The 25,946-nt window shown below is 43.2% G+C and overlaps 4 protein-coding genes across 4 annotated transcripts; 1 reads left to right on the top strand and 3 right to left on the bottom strand.

The window, feature by feature from the left end:
- Window positions 1-3,969: 3,969 nt before the first annotated feature.
- On the bottom strand, window positions 3,970-7,864 carry LOC135605700 (amino acid permease 4-like). The gene is made up of 8 exons (XM_065096097.1): window positions 7,637-7,864; window positions 7,394-7,529; window positions 6,362-6,595; window positions 6,183-6,276; window positions 5,870-6,084; window positions 5,095-5,252; window positions 4,779-5,006; window positions 3,970-4,539 (listed from the first exon to the last, which is right to left on the bottom strand). Exons 1-8 carry the CDS (start codon window positions 7,682-7,684, stop codon window positions 4,111-4,113), a joined length of 1,542 nt encoding a protein of 513 aa, XP_064952169.1. The 5' UTR covers window positions 7,685-7,864; the 3' UTR covers window positions 3,970-4,110.
- A 7,895-nt stretch (window positions 7,865-15,759) lies between these two features.
- Window positions 15,760-18,921, top strand: LOC135585903 (putative disease resistance RPP13-like protein 1). Its single transcript, XM_065096098.1, has 2 exons — window positions 15,760-15,996; window positions 16,065-18,921. The coding sequence occupies exons 1-2, from the start codon at window positions 15,899-15,901 to the stop codon at window positions 18,769-18,771; spliced, it is 2,805 nt and encodes a 934-aa protein (XP_064952170.1). The 5' UTR covers window positions 15,760-15,898; the 3' UTR covers window positions 18,772-18,921.
- On the bottom strand, window positions 18,890-20,830 carry LOC103975808 (probable serine/threonine-protein kinase PIX13). The gene is made up of 6 exons (XM_009390898.3): window positions 20,669-20,830; window positions 20,188-20,501; window positions 19,805-19,940; window positions 19,545-19,687; window positions 19,346-19,469; window positions 18,890-19,282 (listed from the first exon to the last, which is right to left on the bottom strand). The coding sequence occupies exons 1-6, from the start codon at window positions 20,733-20,735 to the stop codon at window positions 18,975-18,977; spliced, it is 1,092 nt and encodes a 363-aa protein (XP_009389173.2). The 5' UTR covers window positions 20,736-20,830; the 3' UTR covers window positions 18,890-18,974.
- Window positions 20,831-21,073: 243 nt separating this feature from the next.
- Window positions 21,074-25,810, bottom strand: LOC103976308 (cell number regulator 13). The gene is made up of 3 exons (XM_018822148.2): window positions 25,282-25,810; window positions 24,848-24,944; window positions 21,074-21,582 (listed from the first exon to the last, which is right to left on the bottom strand). Exons 1-3 carry the CDS (start codon window positions 25,648-25,650, stop codon window positions 21,254-21,256), a joined length of 795 nt encoding a protein of 264 aa, XP_018677693.2. The 5' UTR covers window positions 25,651-25,810; the 3' UTR covers window positions 21,074-21,253.
- Between the last annotated feature and the right edge of the window lie 136 nt (window positions 25,811-25,946).

Genomic DNA, 25,946 nt, shown 5'->3' on the forward strand with positions numbered 1-25,946 from the left:
TGTTGATAAGAAGAACAATATGAATTAATCGTCGTTCAATACATGATCTATCTATAATTTTTAAATTGGAAGGAGAAGATGAAAGTCACTCTTTATCTGTCTATCCACATGGATAAGGGTCCATGGTGGGTAATTGTTGTAGGTCGTCGTCCTTTTTCGCCTGCATGGGTAAAAAGTCAAGGGGAGGTTGTTAGAGGTTATATTCATATAAAATATTTTACGAAATATTGATTAGGTATAAAATCTCATTTTCAATATAAGACGGGAGGTCATTTTTTTGACCACTCTTGTTTACACTCATCTATCTTGGGTTACTAACTTAAGTATCAAAATGATCGGATTGAGAAACCTTTCTCGGCCTTGGTCTTCATGTAGGTGGCACTTTAGAAGCTTGATATTTTCATCTCGGAGGCACCTCAAACAACCCCTCGCATAAGAGTCTAGAGAATGTTGGGTTGACCAAGACATCAATGGTATCTTCTCATAATTTTATGCTAGAAAGAGAACCCGATGTTATAGGAACGCCAGTTTGTCGACCCACTTAATAAATGCTTGAGCGAGGAGGTTTTACTTTCGACACACATTACTTTCACTCAAGGGGGATAGTAGTTACTCTTTCTGCAAATGAGTGTATCCACCTCGATGTAGACATCGATGCAATACTAGCATCTATTTAACAACTCGGGTCTCTCACCCCTAAGAACAACCTTGAGTCACTTGTCCCTATCGATGTGTTTTTAAACCTCACTCAGCAAGTGCAAACACTTATAGGCATGATATAGGTTGTCTCTTCGCTTTTGCCCCAGTTAACCCAACATGCGATGCCACCAACTCAACAACGATCCTCGGCTTAACCACCATCGGTACTCGCCAGAGATTTCTCGACCCAACGTGGTGTTGACATCCCAAGAGTGTTCAAGACTTGTTGAATCATTGGTCGAGGGGGTACTTTGATCCCTGACCACGAAATTCAATAGACGTGCTCCACCACTTTGCCCTGCTTGAATCTGAGGCCCAATCAATGGACTTGACAAAGGATTCCTTACAAATCCAATTGTAATAGATCGATCAACGTTCGGAGAAAAAGCGATGACAACTCCAATATTCAAAGGAGGAAGCATTGGTCAACTTCCCCTTGGATCGATTGTCATTCACCTAGAAAATCCAACAGGAATTGATTTCAACGAACTTCATCTCTCATCCGTGGAGGCGTTCAATGAAATGAAGGAGCACATTACAGCTTTTCACACCCAAATATTATTGTTGTATGACACTTTGAACGCCTTGATGTATTGTACATTCCCAATTACACTAAGAGGTCCAACATGAGAATGATATGTCTGCCTAAAGCCACTTTCTATCGGTTCTTTTGCCCAGCTTATAAGGGAGTTCGAACTTCACTTCCTCAAAAACATTCGCTCGTGACTCAAGCAAGAAGAAGAAGAAACACTCGCATACTTCGTTACTCGGTTCATGAATGAGATCCAAGGCATGATAGATACATATCTATCACTCATAATATAGATTTTCATGATGGGTGATATGACATTTTTTGTTATGAATAGTCTATATATCATTCCATTCATCAACAGCAATCCGAGGTTGACAAAATGTTACCTATCTAATTACCCATGAACCATATAGATGGCATTAGACCAAATGGGACTTTGGTATTGTAGTTAGAGAGCCTCGACAACTTAAAGGCCATAAAATGATACCTTTGTACACTTGTGAGACTTTGTAATATTCTCTGATAACTTACAACCCTAACTATTATTTGAAATTATGACTCTTTTAAAGGATAATTAAGTTCTTGTTACTTTCAACTATTTGTTCTGTGTACTTTTCGGATAATAACGATATTTTGCCCATTGTTCACCTATTAAACTAACGCCTTTCTTCTTTAAGAGGTCCTTAGGAATCGAACGAGATTGAAATTTAGGCTAACCCTTTCAAGTTGATGTTGTTTGGGTGTCTTGTAACTTAGATAATTCTAGCTAGGTCAATGACTAATACCAAAGTAGGTAGACAACTAAAAGCAAGCCTTGCTTAATGATCGAACTTACACTATGGCAAGATGGCATGTCCTTCTATTAAAATTTTTGTCGACCATTTAGATAATTCTAACAAAGTCCATGCCAATGTATCAGAGTAGGTAAATAGTTGAAAGCAAGCATTGCTCAATCACCGAACTTGCAACATGCAAGATGGCAAGTCCCTTTGTCTGTTGCATAGATGATAATATGTGTGATAACTGATGCCCTTATGTATTGGTCCTTGCCCACACCTCTCAATGAGAATACAAGAGATCGATACTCTTGCCTTACTTCCAACTTTATCAGTTCCTCCGGTTAGTTAGTGGGAGTTCGAATTTCGTCAACTACAACTTGTCGAAGAAGATAATAACCTCATGTTAATTGTTTGTCGAGGGGAAAAGGAATTTCCATCTGACTACCTTCCAAGTTCAACAATGAAGCCAAGATGGTATTTGAAGCCTATCATTTGATCCTCATCTAAGCCTTTATCAACAACTTATATCCCTTATATTTATCATGGTCAGTCATCATGAAGTTATTAAGGTAAATAAATATATTATTGTCCAGAAGGATGAAAAAGAATAAGTTGACAAGAAGGATCAACCATCTTTGTCGTTGACCATAGGTCTCGAGCCAAAAAGTCCTCTCTGAAGTTCAAGTGCTCATGAGAAAGTATTTAACTTTTCTCGACACCACACATATCAAGGTGCTTCAAATAATAGAAAAGGGGCTTCTTCGAGCTCGACATATCAGGACTTAGTCTATCAACTTCGTTTGGTTTAAATCATTAATCAAAATATTTAAATTAAAGTTAATAATAATCCTTATAAGTCAATCTTAATCTTGTCTACTTTCGATGTGGGACTAATCAAGAGTATTACAGTGAACCTCCATTAAAGGAAATATATTTTTATTTTCGTATTTATTTAATATAGATTATTACTATTTAATATACTAACAAATATGATCTCATCTTATTTGGAATGCTTAATATTTATTTTCTAATTTATATTAATAAATAAAAAATAGATTAAGATTATAATGACAAGTAAGGAAAATAAAATTTAAATCCCAATCTTAAATATCTGATTTGATTACACCACAACCTACATGATTTTTTATTTTTCAAAAAGACAAATCCAAGTACTACCAATTATACAAGGATTATGTTGCAAGTGAGTGATTCAATCTCTCTCCTCGATATGATAGACCTATATGTCATATTTAGGTTTAGCACCTGATAAAAGACTTTCAAATTTAAAATTATTGTGTTGGATGTTTCCTCTACCTAAAACACCACCATTAGACAATTTATCTTGAATTGATTTAATGACATGGCATCAACATACTACAAGATCTTAAAATTGCCAACTAATGAAGGAGACATAAGCTCAAGAATGATCCTCGAGAATCACAACAATGTTACTTAACATCTATATCACTATATAAAAAAAAAAAGCACCTCTATTAGTTAAGCAACTGGAGATCCGAAGGAGGCTTCGGGTCAACGATTGACACATCCAGGAGTAGGGAAGCCCCTAATTAAAGATACTCTAAATCTAATTTGTCTTGATCAAACCATCAAAATAGGCGCTTCCCTAGTTGAAGATCAGAAGACCAAGCCCTTTGACTGATCTTTGCAGCGTCTAGTCCCCAAGAGATATACCCAAGATTAATCATGTATGGTAACATCTCCTCATCATCGACTTGACTCATTGATCAATTCGATAATCAATCATTATAGAAACGGTCAATGAATTATTGAATGATAATTCTATTTATGAGGTCCAACATCCTAATTTGCTCACTAACGTTATCAGTGTAACAAAAAAGATGGTGCATGAGGATGAGTAAACCTAATTCGACAAACTTAAGAGCTTTCTCATACTCCTCGATTTGGACTAAATGGTCTTATCATTGACCATATTCATCATAAGTGTAAATGCATCACCTCCTTCATGCTTAATTAAGCTCCTGATACATAACATTAAGTACTAAGATCTTTATTTAGCACAGGGATCACACTAAAACGACCAACGTAAACTAAGCATGCATCGTTCGTCCGCGGTCTGCATCAGTAGGTGGACTCGAAGGGCCGGTAGGACTTAAGGTCGAGGACGACGCCGGCCATCGAGCCACAGGCGGCGGCGAGGGAGACGACGAGGCACGTGAAGCTGAGCAGCTGCAGGCCGACCCACCGGCTCGACCACGGCCGTATCTTCTTCTGCGCGATGTACATCTCCACCGGGAAGTAGACGGTGAGGGGCCAGAAGCCGAAAGCGCCGAGGATGCCGACGACGTCGTTGAAGAAGGGCATGAGCATGGAGATGACGGTGGTGAGCACCACGAAGGCCGTCCTCCACACCAGCCGGAACAGGTTGAGCTTGTACGTGGCGCCAGTGCAAGGGATCCGGGCCTCGTACTCGTGGGTGATCAGCTCGCTCTTGGGCCACCGCTTCGCGCTCCACTTCTCCACGAAGGCGAACAGCGGTTGGCAGAACACCTGTTGCACCCATGATCATCATTCAACGCTAATCTTACAGCAGCACTACGCGTTGATTTATATGAATAATTACCATGAGAAATTATGGTGCAGTATATTTACAGGAATATTTGGTGGGATGCATGTAAGCTTTTGACTTCGATTATTTCTTTAAAGCATAAAGTTCCAATGAAAGGAATTGGTCCCGCCAAATCATGATCATGACGGGAAGCATTCAGTACGAAGATGGACGACGATACCTGATAAGCTCCAACAAGATGGACAACGATGGCGAGGTTTGCGATATCGAGAAGCCAATAGGGGTTGTAGAATCCAAAGCCCGTGAGCAGGTTGCCCGGGGCATCGTCTCCGAATGCTGCATTCCCCATGCACCCACAGAGCATATAGAAGACGGTGGTGACGACGATGCTCAGCAGGGTGGCTTTTCTCATCGTCTTGTTCTCCGCCGGAGGAGACTTGATCGTATCCTACATGTAGAGAAACGAAATATGGGAGTCTCTACAAACCGATCCCCTCTGACTACATGTACGGATCAAATGGTGCGAGAGAAGAAACCTGGATCTCGATCAGGATGATGGAGTAAGAGTAGGCGAAGGCAATGTCCCCGAGAGCTTGCAGGTTCCTCCATACCTTTTGGGTTGCAGTCACTGTGCCTGCTTTGGTCACCGTCCCAATACTGATGCCCATAAGGCTGCCTTGGAAGCTCCCATTCTCTAAGGCATACATAAGTAACATGAGTTGCAGTAACCTACGACAAATGCCAGATCTCGTAGATCATCACATGAATATATGTATTTGTATATATATATATATACACGTATGCATGCGTACACTGGTATGTATCTACCAGTGCAGGGTACGCACCAAGATCGTGGCTGTCTACGTTAATCTACAGTTGTTTCTTAGTGCTCAGAAAGGTATGTATGCACCAAGAAAGGGGAGGACCACAAGATCATTCATTTTGCTGTCACACGTCATTGGGCTGTATGCATATCGTCACGCCACTTGCCTGGAGCAAATGAGCACCTTTTCTCTCGGGATAAGCTTAACATCCATCACCGTGAGTTCTCTGCAACTTTCTCGTAAAGAGAGAGTGGTTGTTTGGCATATGGCACTTTAAAGGGCAGGGTTAGCAGCTGCCACTTATGCATGATGTCGAATTGTTTACAGTGCTCAAAGCAGATAATGCTGTTCTTTCTCTGTAAAGGAAGAAAACCCTACTCCAGTAAAACCTAAACACACTGACCTACAGCCAATTGGCTTCAGTGGTTTCACGAGTGCATATTACATGTGAATTTGAATGTTCTGTAAATGGAGTTTTCAGAGTTACCTGCAGTTTTAGCAACGCCTAAGCCGAGCCCAACAGTAGAGTAGGTGAAGGACATGACAGCAGCCACAATGGAAAGCCACCAAACCTGATCAAAATCTGGGATCTGGGAGAACACAATCTCTGTGATCCCAAAGATGATCATGTACATGTTGCTTGACATATGACATGGGTCCTTTCCTCCACTTGCATGAAAGCAATTGGATCTCTTTATAGCCCTTCAATCAAAACACACCACAATTGTGATTCGAAGAAGACCATGGTTCAAGAAGAAAAATAAGACTTGTTCTGTAAGAACAGACTTGCTGAAACTTACATCATACTGATGGAAGCTGCAATAGTGTATCCGATGGCTACACCAAAGAGATTTACATACTGGATTGCTCCACAAATCTTTACCTTTGCTCCACCTGTAAATGGCACATCATCATCCAATTATTCATGGAACTGATATGACAGTTCATTGGTGGATTAACAATGCAGTGTTTGTCTTACCTAAGTTGGATCTCACAGCATCCGTGTACGTGTAATTTCTCCGGCCGGTGACAGGATCACCGGAACGGTAGCAGTCGGACAAGAGGTTTGAGGTGTAGTAGATGACGAAGGCGAAGAGGATCATGACAATTGGTCCGGCGATCCAACCTAACTGCGCTATAGCCCATGCGAGTGAGAGCACTCCCGAGCCTATCACTGCAGTGATTATGTGTGAAGTTGCAGTCCACACAGTGCCTGGTTGAACACAATTTGAGGATTAGACAACACAAAATGACTTGCGGATTGATAGTAATTATCATAATTCAATCACTGGATTCTGTTCCTTGAGAGTTTTGAAGCCATTACTTGTGAAGCTTACTCATTACCTTCAAACAGGAGGTTCACTGTCAATGACATTCCTTAAGCAATTGTCCAAGTTTAGATAATACAAATATAATATATCTTAACAAATGTATTCAATGCTTGAGTTGTAACCATGTTAGTTATAAACTACAGCTATGTTTTGCTTGTTTTATTGATCTCAGTCAAAGAGCCAGCAGCTATAAAAGACCACTTTATTATATGCACTATAAAAGACCACTGCCTTTCTATCACCACTATCTCTCATCCCTACTCCACCTTTTGCAACTTTGCTGTTGTTCCATCATCCTTAGCCGTCTCTATCACAAGAACCTATCTATAGCACATTTGTTTTATAGATAAGCTACTTTATGGATAGTATTGAGCTTAATTTCTACAACTCAGATGTGTGTGTGTATATATATATTATAAGCTAAACACATGTATATTCTTGAATCAGTTATATATATATATATATATATATATATATATATATATATATATATATATATATATATATATAGTTTGAATATTTCATTAAAAATGTATGATTATTCCTTTTCCTTTTTACCATATTTGTTCTTCAAGTGCAGTATTGTTTGTGTTGCTCTGTTGCAGCACACATAAGCTTGGTCCTGAGAACAAAAGAATTAGAACTTACAAGAGCAAGGAAGGAGTTATCAGAAGCTTTACCTGTTCGTTTAAGGCGTCCATCGTCGTCAAAGCACTTGGAATGAGCCACCTGTGGATTCAAGCTTTCAGTGTCCTCCTGTATCTTGGGCTGTGTTTCCACTTGAAGATACGCCCTTTCGTTGCGGCTCCCATCGTTCTTCATGAACAAATACCATCATTGGCAAGCTTGCAAACAACCACAAGATCCTACGACGAGAAGCTAAGCAACTACAGCGCAATTCAAGTAGCAGCCCTGCAACTTACAACACTCTCATGGATCCTCGCCGGAAGCGTTCGGCTTCTGGGCAGCATGGCTGAGCAGATGGCAGCAGAAACAGTGAGATACGCACGATACAGTAAAGGCAACAGTTTCTATTGGTGAGAGAGACCCCAGACGATGGTCGATGCTGTAGGAGGAGGGGCTGTTTTATAGGCACAGTAATGTGTGAAGCCGAGCTCCTCCCACCATTACACCTCGGCCATGTCTACTGAAGTGGGAGTACTGTAAGGGCCCCTAATTCTATCCTCTTAAGCTGTGAAAGATGCAAACGTGCCTCACGAGGATCCATTGCATGCCCAAACAACCCTTCCTCAATCATGTTTTTTCCCACGTAGATCGATTCTACTTGAGGAAGTTACGCACGCACGTCAATTAGTATTAGTGCGAGGATGTTTTGGACATTACGGTGGAAGGATTGTTCTGGGTGAGGGGTCTCTTAGTGGTCAACTCCGGGTCTTCTCTGTGCATACAGGGGACAGGTTTGTGCTCCATGACGCTTAGAGCAAAGAGCAATAATGAAAAGTGTTGGTGGTCACAAACAATGGAGAGGCTCAAGTCGTTGTCTCTGCCGGGCCTAATCGGCACTCCGATGGAGGTACTAATTCGTTTCTGGTGCTGCTTATAATGCTTGGGGACTGTCGTGTCATATTAAGGTCCATATGAACCAGGAATAGTGTGCAACCGAGCGACAAAGAGAACATTGCAGGATAGTATCCTGACAAGGCTGAACATTCCATTTTCTGCGGGGACCATCTCTCTCCATGACAGTAGTATCTCGGTGCTAAGGGTAGGCAAGCACCACGGTTGCTCCACCCATTTAGATTAGATTCAGGTATTGTTTGATCAGGTTCAGAATGAAAGAGTTCAAGTAGAGGAAGTACTTGTCTTTCCTATATAGGATATGAATACTGTGCTGAAAACTATTTACAGCATATGATGTCGAGTTCACAGGGATTGCACCCACTCCTCTCACATTTGGTGGTACTGTGCAGGATATTTGTTTCTGATTCCTGTTTCGCAGAAACATCTCCTTAAAAAAATGAAGCTCCCCAGTTAGGCTACATTCGTCACCATGAAGTATATGTCCCAAAGGCAGTAATAAAGTCCATCAACGTTGATATATCACCACTCTCCAATCCTCGCGTGCAGTGGTGCCGTCACATAGAGCAACAGCGGACTTAACGAAGAGCTCATATTAACCGCGATCTGAGTGGGATTAGTACGCCCTAAGGAGATAGAAGTGACTCTGACCTACCTACCGCAGTCAAAGCATGATTTATCCATCCTCCTACACAACCCCCCACCTTAATTCGTATCGAAATCAGTCAAAGCATGATTTGGGCCGTATGGGCTCAGTCAAATCGTAACCGTGGTGGGCTGAGCTTAACGGAAAGAATCCAGCAGCTGGCAAAGACGCACTTATACCCAAAACTGTTGGCAGTTACAGCAAAAAGTAAAGGCCATTAATAGGATACCAACAAAACCACCAGGATTGGCCACCGTCGCGGGGTCGGTCAAGTCAAAAGCTACATGGTGCAGAGGTCTCTTCACCTGAATTAATATCCAGCTTTGACACACCAACCGCTCGTCTTTGACTCCCACAGTCACTCACATGAACCTAACCACGTTAGCCCTTCTTCGTCTCCCTTCCACTGGTGAATGCGGACAGCTTCGCTTGGGTCGGACACGGCGCTGCGATCAGAGCCGTCCGTTGGCAGGAGGGAAGCAGTTATATAACGAGAAAGGACAACGGAGATGACACAGAGGCGGTTTGTCCTTTGAATCGGCATTCCTCTGTTCTCCTCTCCCTCCGTCCTTGTCCTTCTAATGCTGGAGGTGATGAGTCTCGTGTCCATACCTCTCCCCTGTCAAGCGGCGACGGTTTAGTCCTCGGTGGCCGGAAGGGATCATGGGCCAGTGCGCGTCGCTGAGGAGGCGACATGGCGAGGGGGACTCGGTGCCGGCGCCGGCGGGGAAGAAAGGCTGCCTCGCGGTGGCGAGGGAGCACCGGTCCAGGTTTTACATCCTGAGGAGGTGCGTGGTGATGCTCCTTTGCTGGCACAAGTATGGCAAGTACTGAGCTTCTCTTGAAGATGCACCATTGGCAATAGGTCTCAGGTGCAATCTGTCTTTGCTTGCTCCAGATACATTTGGTCTGGATCTGATTTGCTGTGAAAGGGGAAGCCATGGATAGTTTTCTTCACATGATTTAGACTTTGCATCATCTTATTTAGACTATGTAGCCAGACAAAGGATCTGCAATGTTTCCTATGTACAGCTTCAAATCCTACTTTCCTCGGTGAAAATTTCATTTTCATCATGTCTTTTTCTTTTTGAGTAGTTTGAGAAGCTGGTCAAGGACCAAAATGATATGAAGCATTTTATGTACATGCTTTTAGATATCAGTCATCTTCATACTGAGCAAGAGAAAGGTTGTTCATCACAGAGTTGAATGCACTGGTAGCCACTCTTTTTTCTCTCCTTCCTTGACATGATCTAGTTTTATGTCAGTCTCGGATTTGGTTTCTTAGCTTGATCATGGTATGTTTCTCATGGATTTCTGAGCTCTTCATCATAAACCAGTGTCCTGCACCTGTGCTGACACCCTGCAGGCACACAGTTTATCATGAATACTTAGATTCTTTTTGCCTTTCACTGATAAATGACTCACAGTTGCAATCGATATCCGAGGATTCTAAAACCCACCACTACAAATCGCATCATATTTGGACAATTGTTGGAAGTTTTAGTTTGTTCTCTGCATTTCAATAGACAAAAGAGTGCATGATCAGGATTTGTTTTCTGTAGAACACAATTTCAGGTGAAATTTCACTCTTCCGCATCACAGAGTCGGAGTATCCATTCTCTCAACATGTTCATAAGGCTTGCCTTTGGGTCCTTCATCTTCTGTCATTATGAGCAGAGCTTGATGGCCCGAGATCTCAACTAGTCGCATTTCTGGTGATGGCTGGATATGACCTGCATGATTGCTTGCTTTTTCCTCGTTGAAGCTGAACTTTATTGCCATATCTTAGAACCTAACTATGATTCTCTGTCTGGGACACAGTCATCTGTAATGTGAGTGATACAAATCTCCAGAAACCAAACAGGAATTAGCTGAAGGAAGAATGACTGTCATTATATGCATGCCTAAAATGAAGTCAGTGGAACAAAAGCAGAGTTGGGCTCATGATTCTGTGTGAAGATCAATCCATATGAAGCTAATCTTACTGATACAAACCTGTTCTCAGGATATCTAGGTTGCACTGCCTAACCTCATGAACCAAAGAAGTGGATCTTAAAGACCATGTTTCTTGTGACAAAAAGGGTCCACCTGAACAATCATTTGGTGTACTACAAACAGCACTGTACTACAAACAGCAAGTCAGCAAACACACCAAGACACACAAGCGTGCGGGCAGAATTATTGCCCCTGAGCTTTTTGGATACAACCCGAGCCATGGAATATCTACCTACTGAGCTGGAAAGTCGGGGGGGAATCATTGAAGATCTCATGGAGCTGAATTGAAAATGTCCTTTTTCCTGTGGTGGGGGAGCACCAACTTTGATCGGGATTGCTTGTGCCTGTTCTTGCGGAACTTTGTCGCCATAGCTCAAAGGGATGGCTCAAAGGCATAAGCACCAGCCTAAAGGGTGAGGAAGATGAGGTCGCTGTTAAATCCCACCTTTGAGGGTGTCTCACAAGAGGAACTGTTGTTCTCCGCAAGCAACATGAACATGGTATCGGTGGACCAACCACAGTGAAGTCACAGAGTTCAATTCATATGCTCTTTGATAGAGCAGACACATCATGTGAATCTATATGAACAATCCACTGGTAAAAGTGCTGCATGGGATTCCCATCAATGCAGGATCCAGAGAGGAGAATCAATGTATATAGTTCCACCCCTGTAAATGAAAAGATTGATAATTCATCATACGGATTGGAGAGTGTTGTTCTTGGTTTGTGGACTTCCACAAAAAACAGGGATGGCTCATGAAGTTGAAAAGCATTGATTAACAAAAAATTAAGCAAACAAGATCATTAGACAAAGTCTGAAGCTGTATCCTTCCCAAACATGTCCGACCAATCAAACCTGGGGTTGACAGTCTACAATTGGAATCAGCTGGATTGCCACTTTCCCAGTTGGACAGAACCGAAAGTAGTGTTTCTTCTTATCTATCTGTAGGGTCACTCCTGTTGTAAACAGTATCGAGGAAGAAGAATGAGCTGCCATGGCATCTTTTAACAGTGTTCAGGAAGAAGAGTAAATCTTCATGTTTGCCTTGAGCTATTTAAGTCCGCAGAGAATGATGGAAGTAACACATAAAACATCATAATGTTTAGTAGTTCACTGCATCTAAGGATAGTATTCACCTCTAATGGCAATCTTAGTTCAATCAGCTCATTTCACTTTACCAGTTCGATTAAAGCCCGTTGAATGTGAGAACTTGTCCATTTGAACAACCACAACAAGGCCCAAGTTCTCGACATTTGCCCAGGTCAAAATAATATAAACCAAATTCAACAGAGAAACAGAGACATCCTGGTATGCGAACAAATTAATGGATGTTATCCTTGATCTGTTCTTGGAAATGTGTGTTTTCAGAAGAAATATTCATGGAGTATTATGTTAAGTGGATGTTAATCATCCACTGAGTTAAGCTATGATGGATTGTTATCAAGAATATATTTGGGACAAATATTTCACGAAAGAGGTAGAATTTATGTTTTTAACTATGTAAGTATTTAAGCTGGAAGGTCTCAAAGGAAGTCTGCTTTTAGAACCACCGGATATGTTTGATAGGGACGAAGAAAGAGTATGTTTGTAACAGGCAATTCTGATGGCTCTCTTCCTCCTTCAGGTGCCCTTCACGGAATTGGTCATTCTGCTCCTATGACTGCTTACAAGAGCCTATAAGAAAAGTTAAAACGAAAACTCAGATGCATATCAATGCTGTAGTTTGCTATTTGTTTATCTTCTTCGACATTGGCCATCCGAGAAAGAAGAAGCTGCTGCAGAAGCGTTGGATTTGGGTAGTTGTTTGACCGGACCAAAGAGAGTCTTCTCCTCGGTACCGTAAACTGGTGAAGGAGGCCAATCTTTGGAGGGGGAACGTCAGAGGCATGCATTCACGAGTGCTGCAGGACCATTCATCTTGATGATTAGTTTACGGTCGTTCGCGACCATCCTTTGAGACAGCATAAATGGGCATCTCCTCACGCTTGTTTCCGATGGATATAACCATCATTCCCTTTCCCCAAGCTTTTCTCATCATGTAAGGACAAACACACAACCTCTACTGCTAGTTAAAAGAAACTTAGCCAGCCAATACATGTAAGATGGTCTTTCCACCGCTCGTTGAGATGTAGCTTCCAGCAATAGAGTAGCCTCGGACGGCACCATATCTACGTTGCTGAATCCGGAGACACAATCACTCGCTCGAACTTCCCATTCACAGTGGAAATCTTTTGGAACCATGCGTCGATCGTACACTGCTTGTGAGCTTCTGCATGCCAGCCCAGAGAAATAATTGAAAAGATGCATGCCTTTTGTTCTTTGCTGGTGTCCATTTGTGCGACAGTGATCAGAAAGCTAATTGGAAAGAAGAACCTGTGGGGGAGCTCATCGCTCTGATCAAAGGGAAAAGGGAGTTTACGGGATGTGAAGACACCAATCGGGGTGATTGTAGCTCTCTCCCTGGCCTCTCTTTTCTGGGAAACGGGCTTGAGAGAATGGAAGTGATGATGGAATCCTTCTGTGTTGACATGGCCTCTCATCTTTCTTTCTTTCTTTGGACACACAACTCAAGACCAGCAATCCCATCCCACCTTCAGCACTCAGTACTCCAATTTTGCCTTTTCTTTCAGCCCTCATTGCTGAACTCCCTACCTCTGACTTGCTCCATATATTTGCTAACAAGTATCACCAGCAGGAGGCTGTGGCTGTCGTGTGGGTTTGTCAAAGGGTCTCCTACAGCGGTTATTGGCATTCTGCCCACCTCCAACCCTTCCTCTCTCATGGCACCAAGAGCATCAAAGACATGGAGGTGGGCAGCCTGCCAACCGACCTCTGTTGGCTTCTCTTTGTAAAACCCATATGATACGTTGATCGATCTTCCCCTCGATATAGCCTGAACTTTCTCACGACGACGTAGAACAAGAAGTAGAAAGGGAAACTCATGGATGGTTCGAATCTTTAAGGAAGGTATATGTATTTCTAATCCAACGCATACTTGTACTTCATGGAATCAAGCCTTCCTTATCGTGACTGCCGTAGCTTCACTCCTGTTTTCTTTTCGGGTACATCGGCTTCCTTTTGCTTTACTGGTATACAGCTAGTTTCATCCACTTCAAAGCTTTTTCTTCCGCCTGCTTTTTGGAAGAAACATCTTTGTGAATTGCTTTTGGTACTGTTGCTGTTGTTTCATATCTTTCTACATTGCTTTACTAGCAATATGTACTATGCTCGTATACCTATTGCTTCTAAACGCAGATCCAAATGTTAGATGAAGGCAAGGCAAGAAAAGAAACCTACATGTAAGCCTTAATGCTAGGTTTAGGTTCTTGTGTTACTGTTGCTGTTGTTTCCAAGTGCAGATCAAAATGCCAGATGAAGGCGGAATGAATAACAAGAAAGAGAAGGCAGGAATGAATGCGATGCTTCTTAGAACCCTAGCTAGCTCTATGGTTTTCCATGATGATTGTTCCTTATTTTCCCCCTTTTCTGTTCAGTGTTCCACTCAACAAAAGACGACATTCTCTCTGGAGATGGAAACGACTGCAACTTCTCTCTGGAGAAGTTTGGGTTTTGCTATCTTTCCGGAAACCCTAACAGTAATATGTTTACTAGTGGTAGCATGTAGGCTTTGGAGCTGCATTGCACAACTCGGATCGAGTATAATACTTGCATGTAATCTTCCTCGTATCAAAGGCCATCATGGGGCGAAGGATTTGCAGGTACAAACCACAGTCGTATGGATATGCATCCCTTGTGTTCTGATGGACTTTAGGGTGGCGGAGGCGTGAAGGCTCTCTACAGGTCTTTTCACCACTTTCAAAATACGTGATGTGATGCGGGACAAAGCCTGCCTTTCTTTCATTTTCTTTCATCTACAATCATAAGGCACGTTTGTGGAGAAAAGATGCAATGAAAACGGAACTGTAGATGGTTTGAGTGCATATATTGCAGTGTTTCCTCTACCATTTTGATATCTTTTCCACGAAAAAGATGAACTCATCGATAGATGCCATAAAATCCCCTCTGTCGGGGTGTACAGTGAGACTTTGACTGACATCCTGCATGGTAGGAATTAATCATGAGGCATAGAAGACATTGGTGTCACCTCGATTCAGCCGAAAGAAACCGATGTGCTTATCCTCTAATATAACTCAAATACATATTTTTTTTCCTCATTCCAACTTCTGAGCCACACAGCGTCGAAAATTCGTCCCAGAAAAATTAGGCAACTAACATCATATTAATATAATCATATTCAGCTATTTTTGGAAGGGGAAAGGACTTGGAGCATACTTGCGTTTGATTTACCTCTGCATACATCTATGACCGGAGCAGCCAAATTTCTGATGCAGTCTGACGAATATTTGCTCTGTTTCTTTGATGCACTGGAACAGTTCATCCAAATCACCCGTACACAGCCCTCCTCATGCCTCCTCCAGAGAGCCCCAAGGAAGCGGGAGATGATCCGAGTCGAGGCAGACAGGTTCCAAACGGGAGAACACTGAAGCAGCAACCGAAATGGAGAGTCAGTTGCGTCTCATCTTCTTGCTAATGATATGATACCTCAAAATAGTCCACGTCGAATGTAAGTCAAGGGTTAAAAGAACCGGAGGATTCGAGGAAATTTCGTCTTCCGGTAGCCAAAGAACCAGCTAGAAGACAAGGACGTGGGGTTGGACGTTGAACAAGGCAAACATGTGTTCCGCATTGACTCGAGGAACCATAGTCTGGGAGGAGTACAGATCGAACCAGAGAAGTGGGAGAAACGCTGCTCCTCTACCCTGCTCCCTGTAACGATGGCCATGGTCTTGGATGCTTTTGTCGGGAGATGCATCGAGACTCTGGCTGCCTCTATTGGCAACAAGTTGGCAGTAGTTATCGAGGTCAAGGATGAGCTCGAGAATCTTCGGAGAAGGCTAGAGAGGATAAGCTACGTTCTTAAGGACGCAGAGAGGAGGCGGATACAAGATTCGGCGATCAGCAATTGGTTGAACGAGCTTAAAGATGTCATGTACGACGCCGACGACATCATCGACCTCTGCAGAGCCGAGGGTGGGACACTGTTGGACGATCAGCCACCGGCGCCGCAGACTCCACCGCCGGTATGTTGTAGATTTCCTTTGGTCTCTTGCTTTGCTGGTGTCAAGTTACGTTATGAGATCGGAAACAGAATCAGAAGCCTCAACAAGAGACTGGATGCGATCTCTAGAGACGGGTTGATGCATAAGCTGGAGCAGTCAAGCCCAGATGTTGTCCTGAAGAGGGGTGTGAATCTTCGTCAGACTGATCCACTCCTTGAACAAGATATAGTAGGAAATGAAATCAACGACGCTACCGAGGATCTTGTGGATTTCTTGACACGCAGAAACGATATCAACTGCTGTCTTTGTGCCATCACCGGCATGGGGGGGATAGGAAAGACGACACTGGCTCAGAAAATATTTAATGATCCAAAGACGCAAGATATATTTCAGGTTCGGGTATGGGTTTGTGTTACACAGAAATTTTCAGAGATTGAATTGCTGAAGCAGATCATAAGGGAAACCAGAATGAACTACAGAGAAGATATGACAAAAGCGGAACTGCAACCGATGCTTAGAGATGCTGTTCGGGGAAAGAGTTTGTTTCTCGTGTTAGATGATGTGTGGCAAGCAGATGTATGGGTTGACTTGCTAAGAAATCCCATACTACAAAGTGGAGTGGCTAATAGAAGAATTTTGGTGACCACCAGATATGAAAACATTGCTCACCAGATAGGGTCAGCACGCATCCATCGGGTGAAACTATTGCCGGATGATTCAGGTTGGGAACTGTTGTGCAAGAAGGCATTTGTCAGTGGAGGGGAGGAAGATATGGAGAACTTGAAGGACGTGGGCTTCGACATAGTTTCCAGATGCAAAGGTCTTCCTCTCGCAATCAAGACCGTGGGAAGCCTCTTGGCCACGAAGCAGAGAGGTAGGCGAGAATGGGAAAAGGTTGCCCGTAGTGATGCATGGTCCATGAGCGAGCTTCCTGAACAACTCAGGGGCGCTTTGTACTTGAGTTATGAGGATTTACCATCTCATCTCAAGCAATGCTTCCTATACTGCTCCCTTTTTCCCGAGGATTATGTACTACGTAAGGAGAGTCTCGTGAGACTCTGGTGTGCTGAAGGCTTTGTACGGTCCCAAGGAGACTCAGCGATGGAAGATGTAGCAGAAGAATATTGGAAAGAGCTTCAGAGGAGGAGCCTTCTGCAACCTTTACCTAACTCCTTGGTGGAGAGCCCTTGCGTGATGCATGATTTATTGCGCTCTCTTGCTCAATTCTTATCACGAGACGAATGTTTCTATGGAGATGCAGATGCGATAAAATCCACACCTACCTCAAAGCTTCGCCGTCTATCGGTTTGTAAGGAAGGTGAGAGAGTCGCGATCCCTGTGTCGGTAATACAGAAGAAATGTCTGAGGACCTTGATGGTCCTAAAGACTCCCCCGGTCGTCGAGGATAAGCTACTGGCAAGGCTCCCACGACTGCGTGTTCTGCTACTAAATGGAAGAGGAATCCAGAGCATCCCGGATTCTATTGGAAATCTAACTCATCTACGATATCTAGATCTCCGCGAGACTGACATCTCCAGTCTACCCGAATCCATCGAGCGTCTTCGCAATCTGTTAACCTTGAACGTCATGGATTGCAGGTATCTGAGGAGTCTTCCTCGAGGCGTAACACGATTGCTCAATCTAAGGCGTCTTGGTCTTTTCAATTCGGCAGTCTGTAACGTGCCCAAAGGCATAGGGAGGTTGCAGCATCTTAACGACATCTCCGGATTCATTGTGGGCGACGAAGAAGATGACAGGGGCGGAGGGTGTGACTTGGAAGAGCTTAACTCTCTCCACGAGCTCAGAAAGCTGAGCATATTTAACTTGGAGAGAGTGTCGAACGGGGCTTCCGTGTTGTTCCATAAGAACCACCTTACGAGATTAGCCATGCTGTGCACACCGTACAGTTGTAGGCTCGGTGGTACGCTATACACAGAGGAGGAGATCAGGAGGATCGGGAGGGTCTTCGACGAGCTACGTCCTCCGCCGTGCTTGGAGGAGGAACTCTGGATCGATGGTTTCTTCGGCCGTAGGTTCCCGAGCTGGATGATGTCGTCCTTGGGAACTTCTTTTCCTCGTTTGACACGGCTGTTCCTTCTCAGATGCGAGTTATGCCAGAAACTCCCCCCTCTGGGCCGATTGCCCGAGCTCAAATGCCTCCACATCGGTGCTGCATCTGCGCTGGTGAGAATCGGCCACGAGTTCCTTGGAGACGAGACTTCGAAAGCAGCATCCACCGTAGTCTTCCCGAAGCTCAAAATTTTTCGTATTGAAGATATGCCAAATTGGGAAACGTGGAATCTCGGTGGAAGTGGCGACGATGAGGATGATGATGGCGGCCAAGAACATTACGGTGAACCACAAACTCTGCTACGACTGCCTCGTCTCGAGGACTTGGTAGTTAGCAATTGTCCCAAGCTGAGCGCGCTTCCAATAGGCACTAATGGCGTGCACAAGGTACGAACCTTCCCTGCCCTTAGCAGATTAACGATTCACGATTGTTCAGCGTTAGAGTACATGGAGAATCTGGACGCGCTGGAGTATCTAAAGCTGGTGGACGAGTCAATGGAACACCTTCCCCCGTGGTTGCCGGGCCTGATCCAAGGACGACGAAGCAGATTCAAGATGGATGTCTTCTGCAACCTCCGTCTGCTCAAGAGATGCGTTGATGATGGACCAGACTGGCCGATCGTCCGAGAAATTCCCATCGCCAATATTTACTCCGACACTGTGAACGGAAGAGCCAGTCTTCATCATGTCAAGGAGACTTCCTACTACCGAACGACCAACATTTAGAGAGGAAAGGTAAATTAAATCTCTGTATTGGCGACTTGCAAGGGGCCTCTGCTTGAGTTAGTGATTCTGTGCCTGTTGCCAAGTTATGATTGAAGTCCTATCACAAGAAATATCATCGTCATCGAAGAAGGAAGACAATTGCATTACATATATTATTCAATCCTTAGCACATGTTCTGCAGACAGTAAGATTTATTCATCGCATTAATTCATAGCTTCAATCTGCTGAAGAGTCTCCACAACCTCATCCATGGACGGGCGAGCTTTAGGATCGTCTGCAACGCAGCTCTTGGCCAGTCGCGCCGCAGAAAGAGCCGCCTTCACTGGATACTGGCCCTCCAGTCTCGGGTCCATGAGGCGAGCCAACTTCGGGTGATCCGAGAGGTAGGACTTCGCGTATTCCACCAACCGTTGTTTGCCTGTCCGGCTCGCATCCAACGCCCTCTGCCCAGAGAGCATTTCCAGCAACACCACTCCCATTCCATACACATCATTCTTCGCAGTCAAATGGCCTGTTCATGGAGATATCCATGAGATAGAATCGTAATAGAACAGCATCTGTGATACGTACGTACCAGTTGCTATGTACTCTGGTGCAGCATATCCGTAGGTGCCCATGACACTGGTCGAGACGTGAGACTCTGCATCAGTTGGGCCTTCCCTCGCGATCCCCAGACCGGTGAGCTTCGGATTGAGGTTCTAACGAGGAACAAAGATTCAGACACTCATGGCGATTTCGGATTTCACAAGAGCTCGAAAGAAGAGCTGACGTACTGAATCAAGAAGGACGTGGGAGGAGGTGAAGTTTCGATGGATGATGCGATTCTCTGGGGCATGTAAATATGCAAGACCTCGAGCGGCACCGACCGCAATCTTCAGCCTCTGCTCCCATGACAGTGGCTGCACAGCTGCTCCCTCTGTCCAAGTTTTAGCTAGTTAATATGCATACTTTCACCTTCTTCTTCTATCATTTGAAGCCTTTTGAGAAGGTATTTCTTGAACCTAAGGAACATTAGATTTGATACAGTACTCACGTGGGAAGAGGTGGTTCCCTAAGCTGCCTTTCTCCATGAACTCGTAGACGAGGAGGAGCTCGTCGTCTTCACAGCAGTAGCCCAAGAGATTGATGAGGTTGGGATGCGACATCTTCCCCAGGATATCTACCTCTTTCTGCAGATCCACCAAACATCACACAGATTAGGTAGCTAAGCAACCATTCCCTTTGTTTTCATATGGCTTAATTAGTAATGTGATGATTTCTGATCATTAAAAATGTTCATCATTTCCTCTTTTCCCACATCAAATCACACCTCTTGATCCAGAACAGGGGAAATGTACGGAACCTGACAAGTGTCTGTAAACAAGGAATTCATCATGAAATATAGAATTCTATAATTAGAAGGGTATTGGAAATCACCTGCCACTCACTGAATCCTTGGAAACTCTCAGGCTTCCATTTTTTGACAGCGACGGCCATCCCCACCCCGTTATTTGCCGGAGTCAACGTCTTCTTGTCCACCCAAGCCTTGTACACAACCCCAAATCCTCCTTCCCCGATCATGTTCGCAGCCTGGAAGCTACGTGTGGCACTCTTCAGCTCATTAAACGCAAAGATCCGAAGGTTTGGGAACGCCTCTTCGGTTCTGGAGCTGCCGTCCAATGACTGTTCGACGGTGCCGGTGAAGACCGTCGATAGCTCTCTGTTGCCGCCGGTCGTCGTCGTCGACCATCCTGCGACAAGACAGGAGAAATGTGATGATCACATAGAGAACTTTCCATGGTCATAGCAAGCAGCTGGAGAAGAATTAGAAACAGAAAGAAGAACTCGGAATCAAAAGATCAAGCAAGCCTCAGATGAGTGACAACGAGGAACATGATTCATCTTCTGTCAGCAGTACCTGGACCGCGAGGTCCGGTGACCACAGGGTTGACAGAATTCTCAGGGCCTCCAAAGCAGTTTCCCATCACCCCACAACTTCTTCCTTTTTCTTCTTTTCCTTTCCTCTATTCTTCTCTCTCTACGGATGTACAATCTCTATCTATCAATTTGTCCAAGAAGATGTAGAGGAGAAGAGCCAAATGAAAGAGAATTAATAGAGGAAGTGAGAGAAATTGCGGACTTGCTCTGAATCTTCCAAGATCTTTCTCCATTGCCTTTGGTCGTTGAAGTCCAAGTCCACGCTCATTAAATTCCTGTCGTTCGCGTCTTCATTTGAACTTTGAACGAGTGGTGATATTGCTACTTTGCATTCACATGTTCTAATTTCATGCAATACATATGAAGAAACTAACAACGACAAGTAATCAGTCGAACATACTATAATTCCACATCGTGAAAACTAAAATTACCACACAGCCAAATTGTTTCGAGATACATAAAAGCCTCTTTCGCTGCTGCAAATCCGAACTACGAATTGATATGTTCAACATCATTGCAATACCAAATTCCTTTAAGATAAAAAACGGCCTAATAGATCCTCTCTCTAACTATAATGTGGGTGGTACTCATCCTCGTCCGATTCTTCACGGTCGTCATCGTCGTCGTCTGATTCTTCACGGTCGTCATCGTCATCGTCATCGTCCGATTCTTCACTGTCGTCATCATCGTCATCCGACTCTTCACCGTCGTCATCATCGTCATCCGACTGTTCATGGTCGTCGTCGTCGACCGATTCTTGGTGGTCGCCGTCGTTCCATCGTTCGTGCTCACGGTCGTCCTCGACCCACTCTTCATTTAGCCTTCTGTTGACATTGGCATTAGCATTCAGAGATAACTCTCTAAATTTCGGCACATACTCTTCAATTATGTCACCTGCAAAATCATTGTATATGCCAATGCATCGTAGATATGAGACAATGTGTTTTGAAGTATTTATAAATCTTAATAGTGTTGATCAAAGATCAACATAGAACACATGATATGCATAATATTCATAAAAATAAAATCAAACATTATAGAATTGTCCGTTTTAATATGTGCTCTACATGATTTCACCTTTACGTATGAGTGGCGTTACCTTAGATCTAATAATATATAGGACTAAATTGGTTATTAGTAAAGCCCCTAATTCAGAAACCGATACACAGTGGACGTCGTCTCAGTTTAGAACGACTTTACTGATAGAAATAATAGAAGATAAGAACATTATAATATAAGAAGCTTTATTGTAGAAATGAAATAGCTTTAGCTTGAATCTATTAACATGTTCCGGAATTAGGAGGAAGGATTTCCCTAACAGAATAGAAGATTTTCCTCAACAGAATAGAGAAATTTCCTCATATAGTTAGGAAAATCTTATCTTCTATCATGCCCCCGCAAGATGATGCTCCTGATAAGGATACCAATCTTGGATTGATGCAAAGAATTGTTTACAAGCGAGAGGCTTCATGAGTAAGATAAGTATAGATCGCTGCTGCTACTGCTGTGATTGTTGTTGCTGTGATGGCACAAGCGTTCCCTTCATTCTCCTTAAGTCTGCCGAATGTTGACAGATCAGCGAAGACTACCGCGGTGAGGAAGATGAGATTGACCACGGAGCCTCTTAGGAATGCAACGGCGTTGGTCGCTGGCCGAAGGGTGAAGCTTCACTTTTCTCAGCGACGTTGGTCGCTGGCCGAAGGCAAGAGCGAAGCTTCGCTTTTCTCAACGACGTTGGTCGCTGGCCGAAGGCAAGAGCGAAGCTTCGCTTTTCTCAACGACGTTGGTCGCTGGCCGAAGGCAAGAGCGAAGCTTCGCTTTTCTCAACGACGTTGGTCGTGGTTGTGATTACGACGGCTGCGACGGTAGAGAAGAAATCTACAGTAATGTTGCAGTGATGCTACTACAGCAAAGGAGGAAACTGCAACAGAGGAGGAAGCTGTAGCAGAAGAGGAAGGAAAATAGCTACAACGAGGAAGAAAGGTGGGGCAGTGCTGATGAGCAGCACTAGAGATGCCGTAGTGGAAGGGAACGGACGTTGGCGTAGAGTAGCAACACCAATAATGAATTGGCAGCGAGAAGAGAGCTTGCTCTACGCAAGCGGCTCTGATACCATGATAGAAATAATAGAAGATAAGAACAATATAACATAAGAAGCTTTATTGTAGAAATGAAATAGCTTTAGCTTGAATCTATTAACATGTTCCGGAATTAGAGGAAGGATTTCCCTAACAGAATAGAAGATTTTCCTCAACAGAATAGAGAAATTTCCTCATATAGTTAAGAAAATCTTATCTTCTATCATTTACCCCGTTGGTGTGTCCGAAAGGAAAAGGAAAGAAGCGTGAATTGTCAGAATTTTTTTTAAAGTTTTAAATATTTTTAGAGTATTTTAATTTAAAAAAATTCTCATATAATATATATATGAAATAATTATTTTATTTATATCTTGATTGAAACGATCGAATTCAAGATCATCGTGTTGAATCTCGGATTTTGATGATGAAATATAATTTATGTTTTGAGTGACTAGCTTCGATCATGAAAAGATAATTAAAGTAGGAAATCAATATTGGGCCAGAGTGAAATATGTAAGAAGATTGGACGTCGAGCTGAAGGATCGGTCGACATGTCAGCAAAAGGCTTGAGTTTGAGCATCAGGCCTAGAAGAACGGATATTGTGCTAAGAATATCGGAGTTGCGAAAGTTAATATGTCGATCAGGTAAAATGCTGCAAAAGAGAACGATGCGTTGAAGGATTAGATGAAGCACCGTTGAACCAATAACATACTGGACAACATGTGATTAATGCTTTGTAATAATTATCTAGATCGGAATAGTTTTAAGTTATAATTGGGTTAGAATTAGACCAACTCAATTAGGGATCAATTGAGCCTATGTTGGGGTGGTTTTGGGCCAAGAGAAAGGCCAATTCAGTGATCCAAGCGGTAGCACCGCTAGAGGCTTAGTCTTCAAGATAGTCTCCGAGATTGTGTCAAGCGGTAGTACCGTCAGACTGGTCGATGGTACCACCTAATGTCAGTGCTGTAGGTAGTAGTACCGCCCAACATAAACGATGGTACTATCAGGATCCGGAAAACCCAAGATGAGATATTTTTTGGCTTTATTTTTTAAGTCATTTAAGATCTATAAATACTTCAGTTATTCCTGAAGATTTAAGAATTGAGCAAAAAGGAAAAAGAATTCTAAGTTAAAAAGTGTTGTAATCTATCTAAGTTTAGTGAGTCTCTTCCTTCAAGAGTTAGAAGATTTCTAAGGGAATAGTGAAGTCTAAAAGAAAGAGAGGTGTAAAGGTTCTCTTTTGTGAAAAGGAGAAAGAGATATAAAATGGTAATTGATCTTCATCCATTGAAAGAAGATCGGTAGTGGAAACCGATCGGCTCGAGCGAAGAAGAATCGAGAGTTTGTAAGTCACAACGATCGAATCATTATAAATCTGGATTGTATTTACTTTATCCTTTTCATTGATCTTGCAAACTAATTTACTTATTTATTATGCTTACTAATACTTTTAAGTTAAACTCATATTTTCGATACGAGTTTTATCGAACTTAATTTTTCTCATATTTTGAACTAATTCACCGCCCTTCTGTGATGACTTGATCCTAACACATTGCTTATGCAAAAACATAAGTGTTGAGAGGAGAGGAGTGGAGCAACAATGGAGTTTGCTTGGGCATGGAGATGGTTGACCGACTGGGTCAACCCACGCACAAAAGCATAGGTGGGTAGGGAACGAGAGGGGGCCGGTTAGTGAGGCCAGCTCATAAACGTGTGGAGGCATAGATGATCGGGGAGGGTAGCCGATGGGTGAAGGACGATGGTCGATAGAATTAAGATGATTATTAAAAAAATTATATTATTTTAATTTTTTTTAAGTTGAAAGATAAAATTCTTAAATTTAGGATTTTTTTATGAGAATTCGTCCAAATCGGTAGAAGCGGAGTCATTTTAACTATTGATTAAGTCTTAATTTTCTAATCCTCCAACTAATATATGACTAAACATGATTTTATCACCATCTTAAAATATAATGAATAAAATCACCGCTATTTATTGCAGCGTAGCAGACCTACCAACTGAGATAACACGTACAAATCATCAAACGTGAAGGCGAATCAGCAGATAATAAACTCACCCGAACGGTGCTCTTCGTCACTGTATTCATCTTCGGAGTCATACGGACGAAGCTGCTCGGGATCCTCCTCTTCATCATCCGATGAACCATACGATGGCTGCCAACGGGAATCATTGAAAACAAGTAAATTCCATGAGGCCCACGAGGATCATTTCGATGATATATAAATCCACATGCAGCAGCGACATAGCGGAGGACTTTTTATATTAAATCTATTTATTGAAAATATAAGTTAATCGATGAAGACTTTAACCACAAAAATACTGAGTTTAATTTTCGTCTTTTCCCAATTATTCTTCAAAAAAAAAAAAAAACATAGAGAGAAGGAGTACGAGCGAGAGATGATCGGCAGAAAGCAGATTTATCAAAGTCAACGTGGAAGCCGCGTAAGAGTAATAGATGAAAGAGCAGCAGACGACGATGATGATCCATACCCTGTATCCATAGTCTTGCGATAGCTGGATGAGAGGAAACAGCCTCAAGATCCTATCGACCTCGTCCTGCGCTTCTCTGATCTTGTCTCGGATGCTCTTGCCTTTGATCAGGCGATACGCATAACTGCGTCTGCTGCAGTCGACGATGACATCGTATGACGACTCCAGAGTTCGCTGCAGGTTCGCCAACGTCTGCTGCGTGGCTTTATCGAGTTGCGCGCCCCTTAGCGGCTCCAAATGCCTGCCGATGTCCTGCAGGTGGACGGCGAATCTCCAGCAAACCCGAGGGAGGTCTCTCGCAGTCGAAACGGCGTCTGAAATCTTCGCGATCAGCTGGGCGACGGTGGTGAGGTCCCCTATGAGCGCCATTGCCCTCACACGATCTCAAGTAGGCCTCTCCCGCGGAGGAGGCTACAGAAGGTTCAGAGAACCGTATGTGCATCTCGTCTTCCGTCGGTGATATATGTATTACGAGACAAAGAAATGCACATAAATATCTATACATATAGAGAGAGAGACTTGAATTAGTCTTTGTTTGAACCCCTTGTGTTTAGACGACGGCAAATCAATGTCCAACATAGACAGCGAAGGCGATATCCAGTTCTTGCCTGCTTTAGAACAAGCAGGTTTTGACTTATTAGCTCTTTCGGTAGAGTGCCAATAGA

The sequence above is a fragment of the Musa acuminata genome, chromosome BXJ2-2 (assembly GCF_036884655.1).
Source record: "Musa acuminata AAA Group cultivar baxijiao chromosome BXJ2-2, Cavendish_Baxijiao_AAA, whole genome shotgun sequence".
Taxonomy (NCBI): Eukaryota; Viridiplantae; Streptophyta; class Magnoliopsida; order Zingiberales; family Musaceae; genus Musa; species Musa acuminata.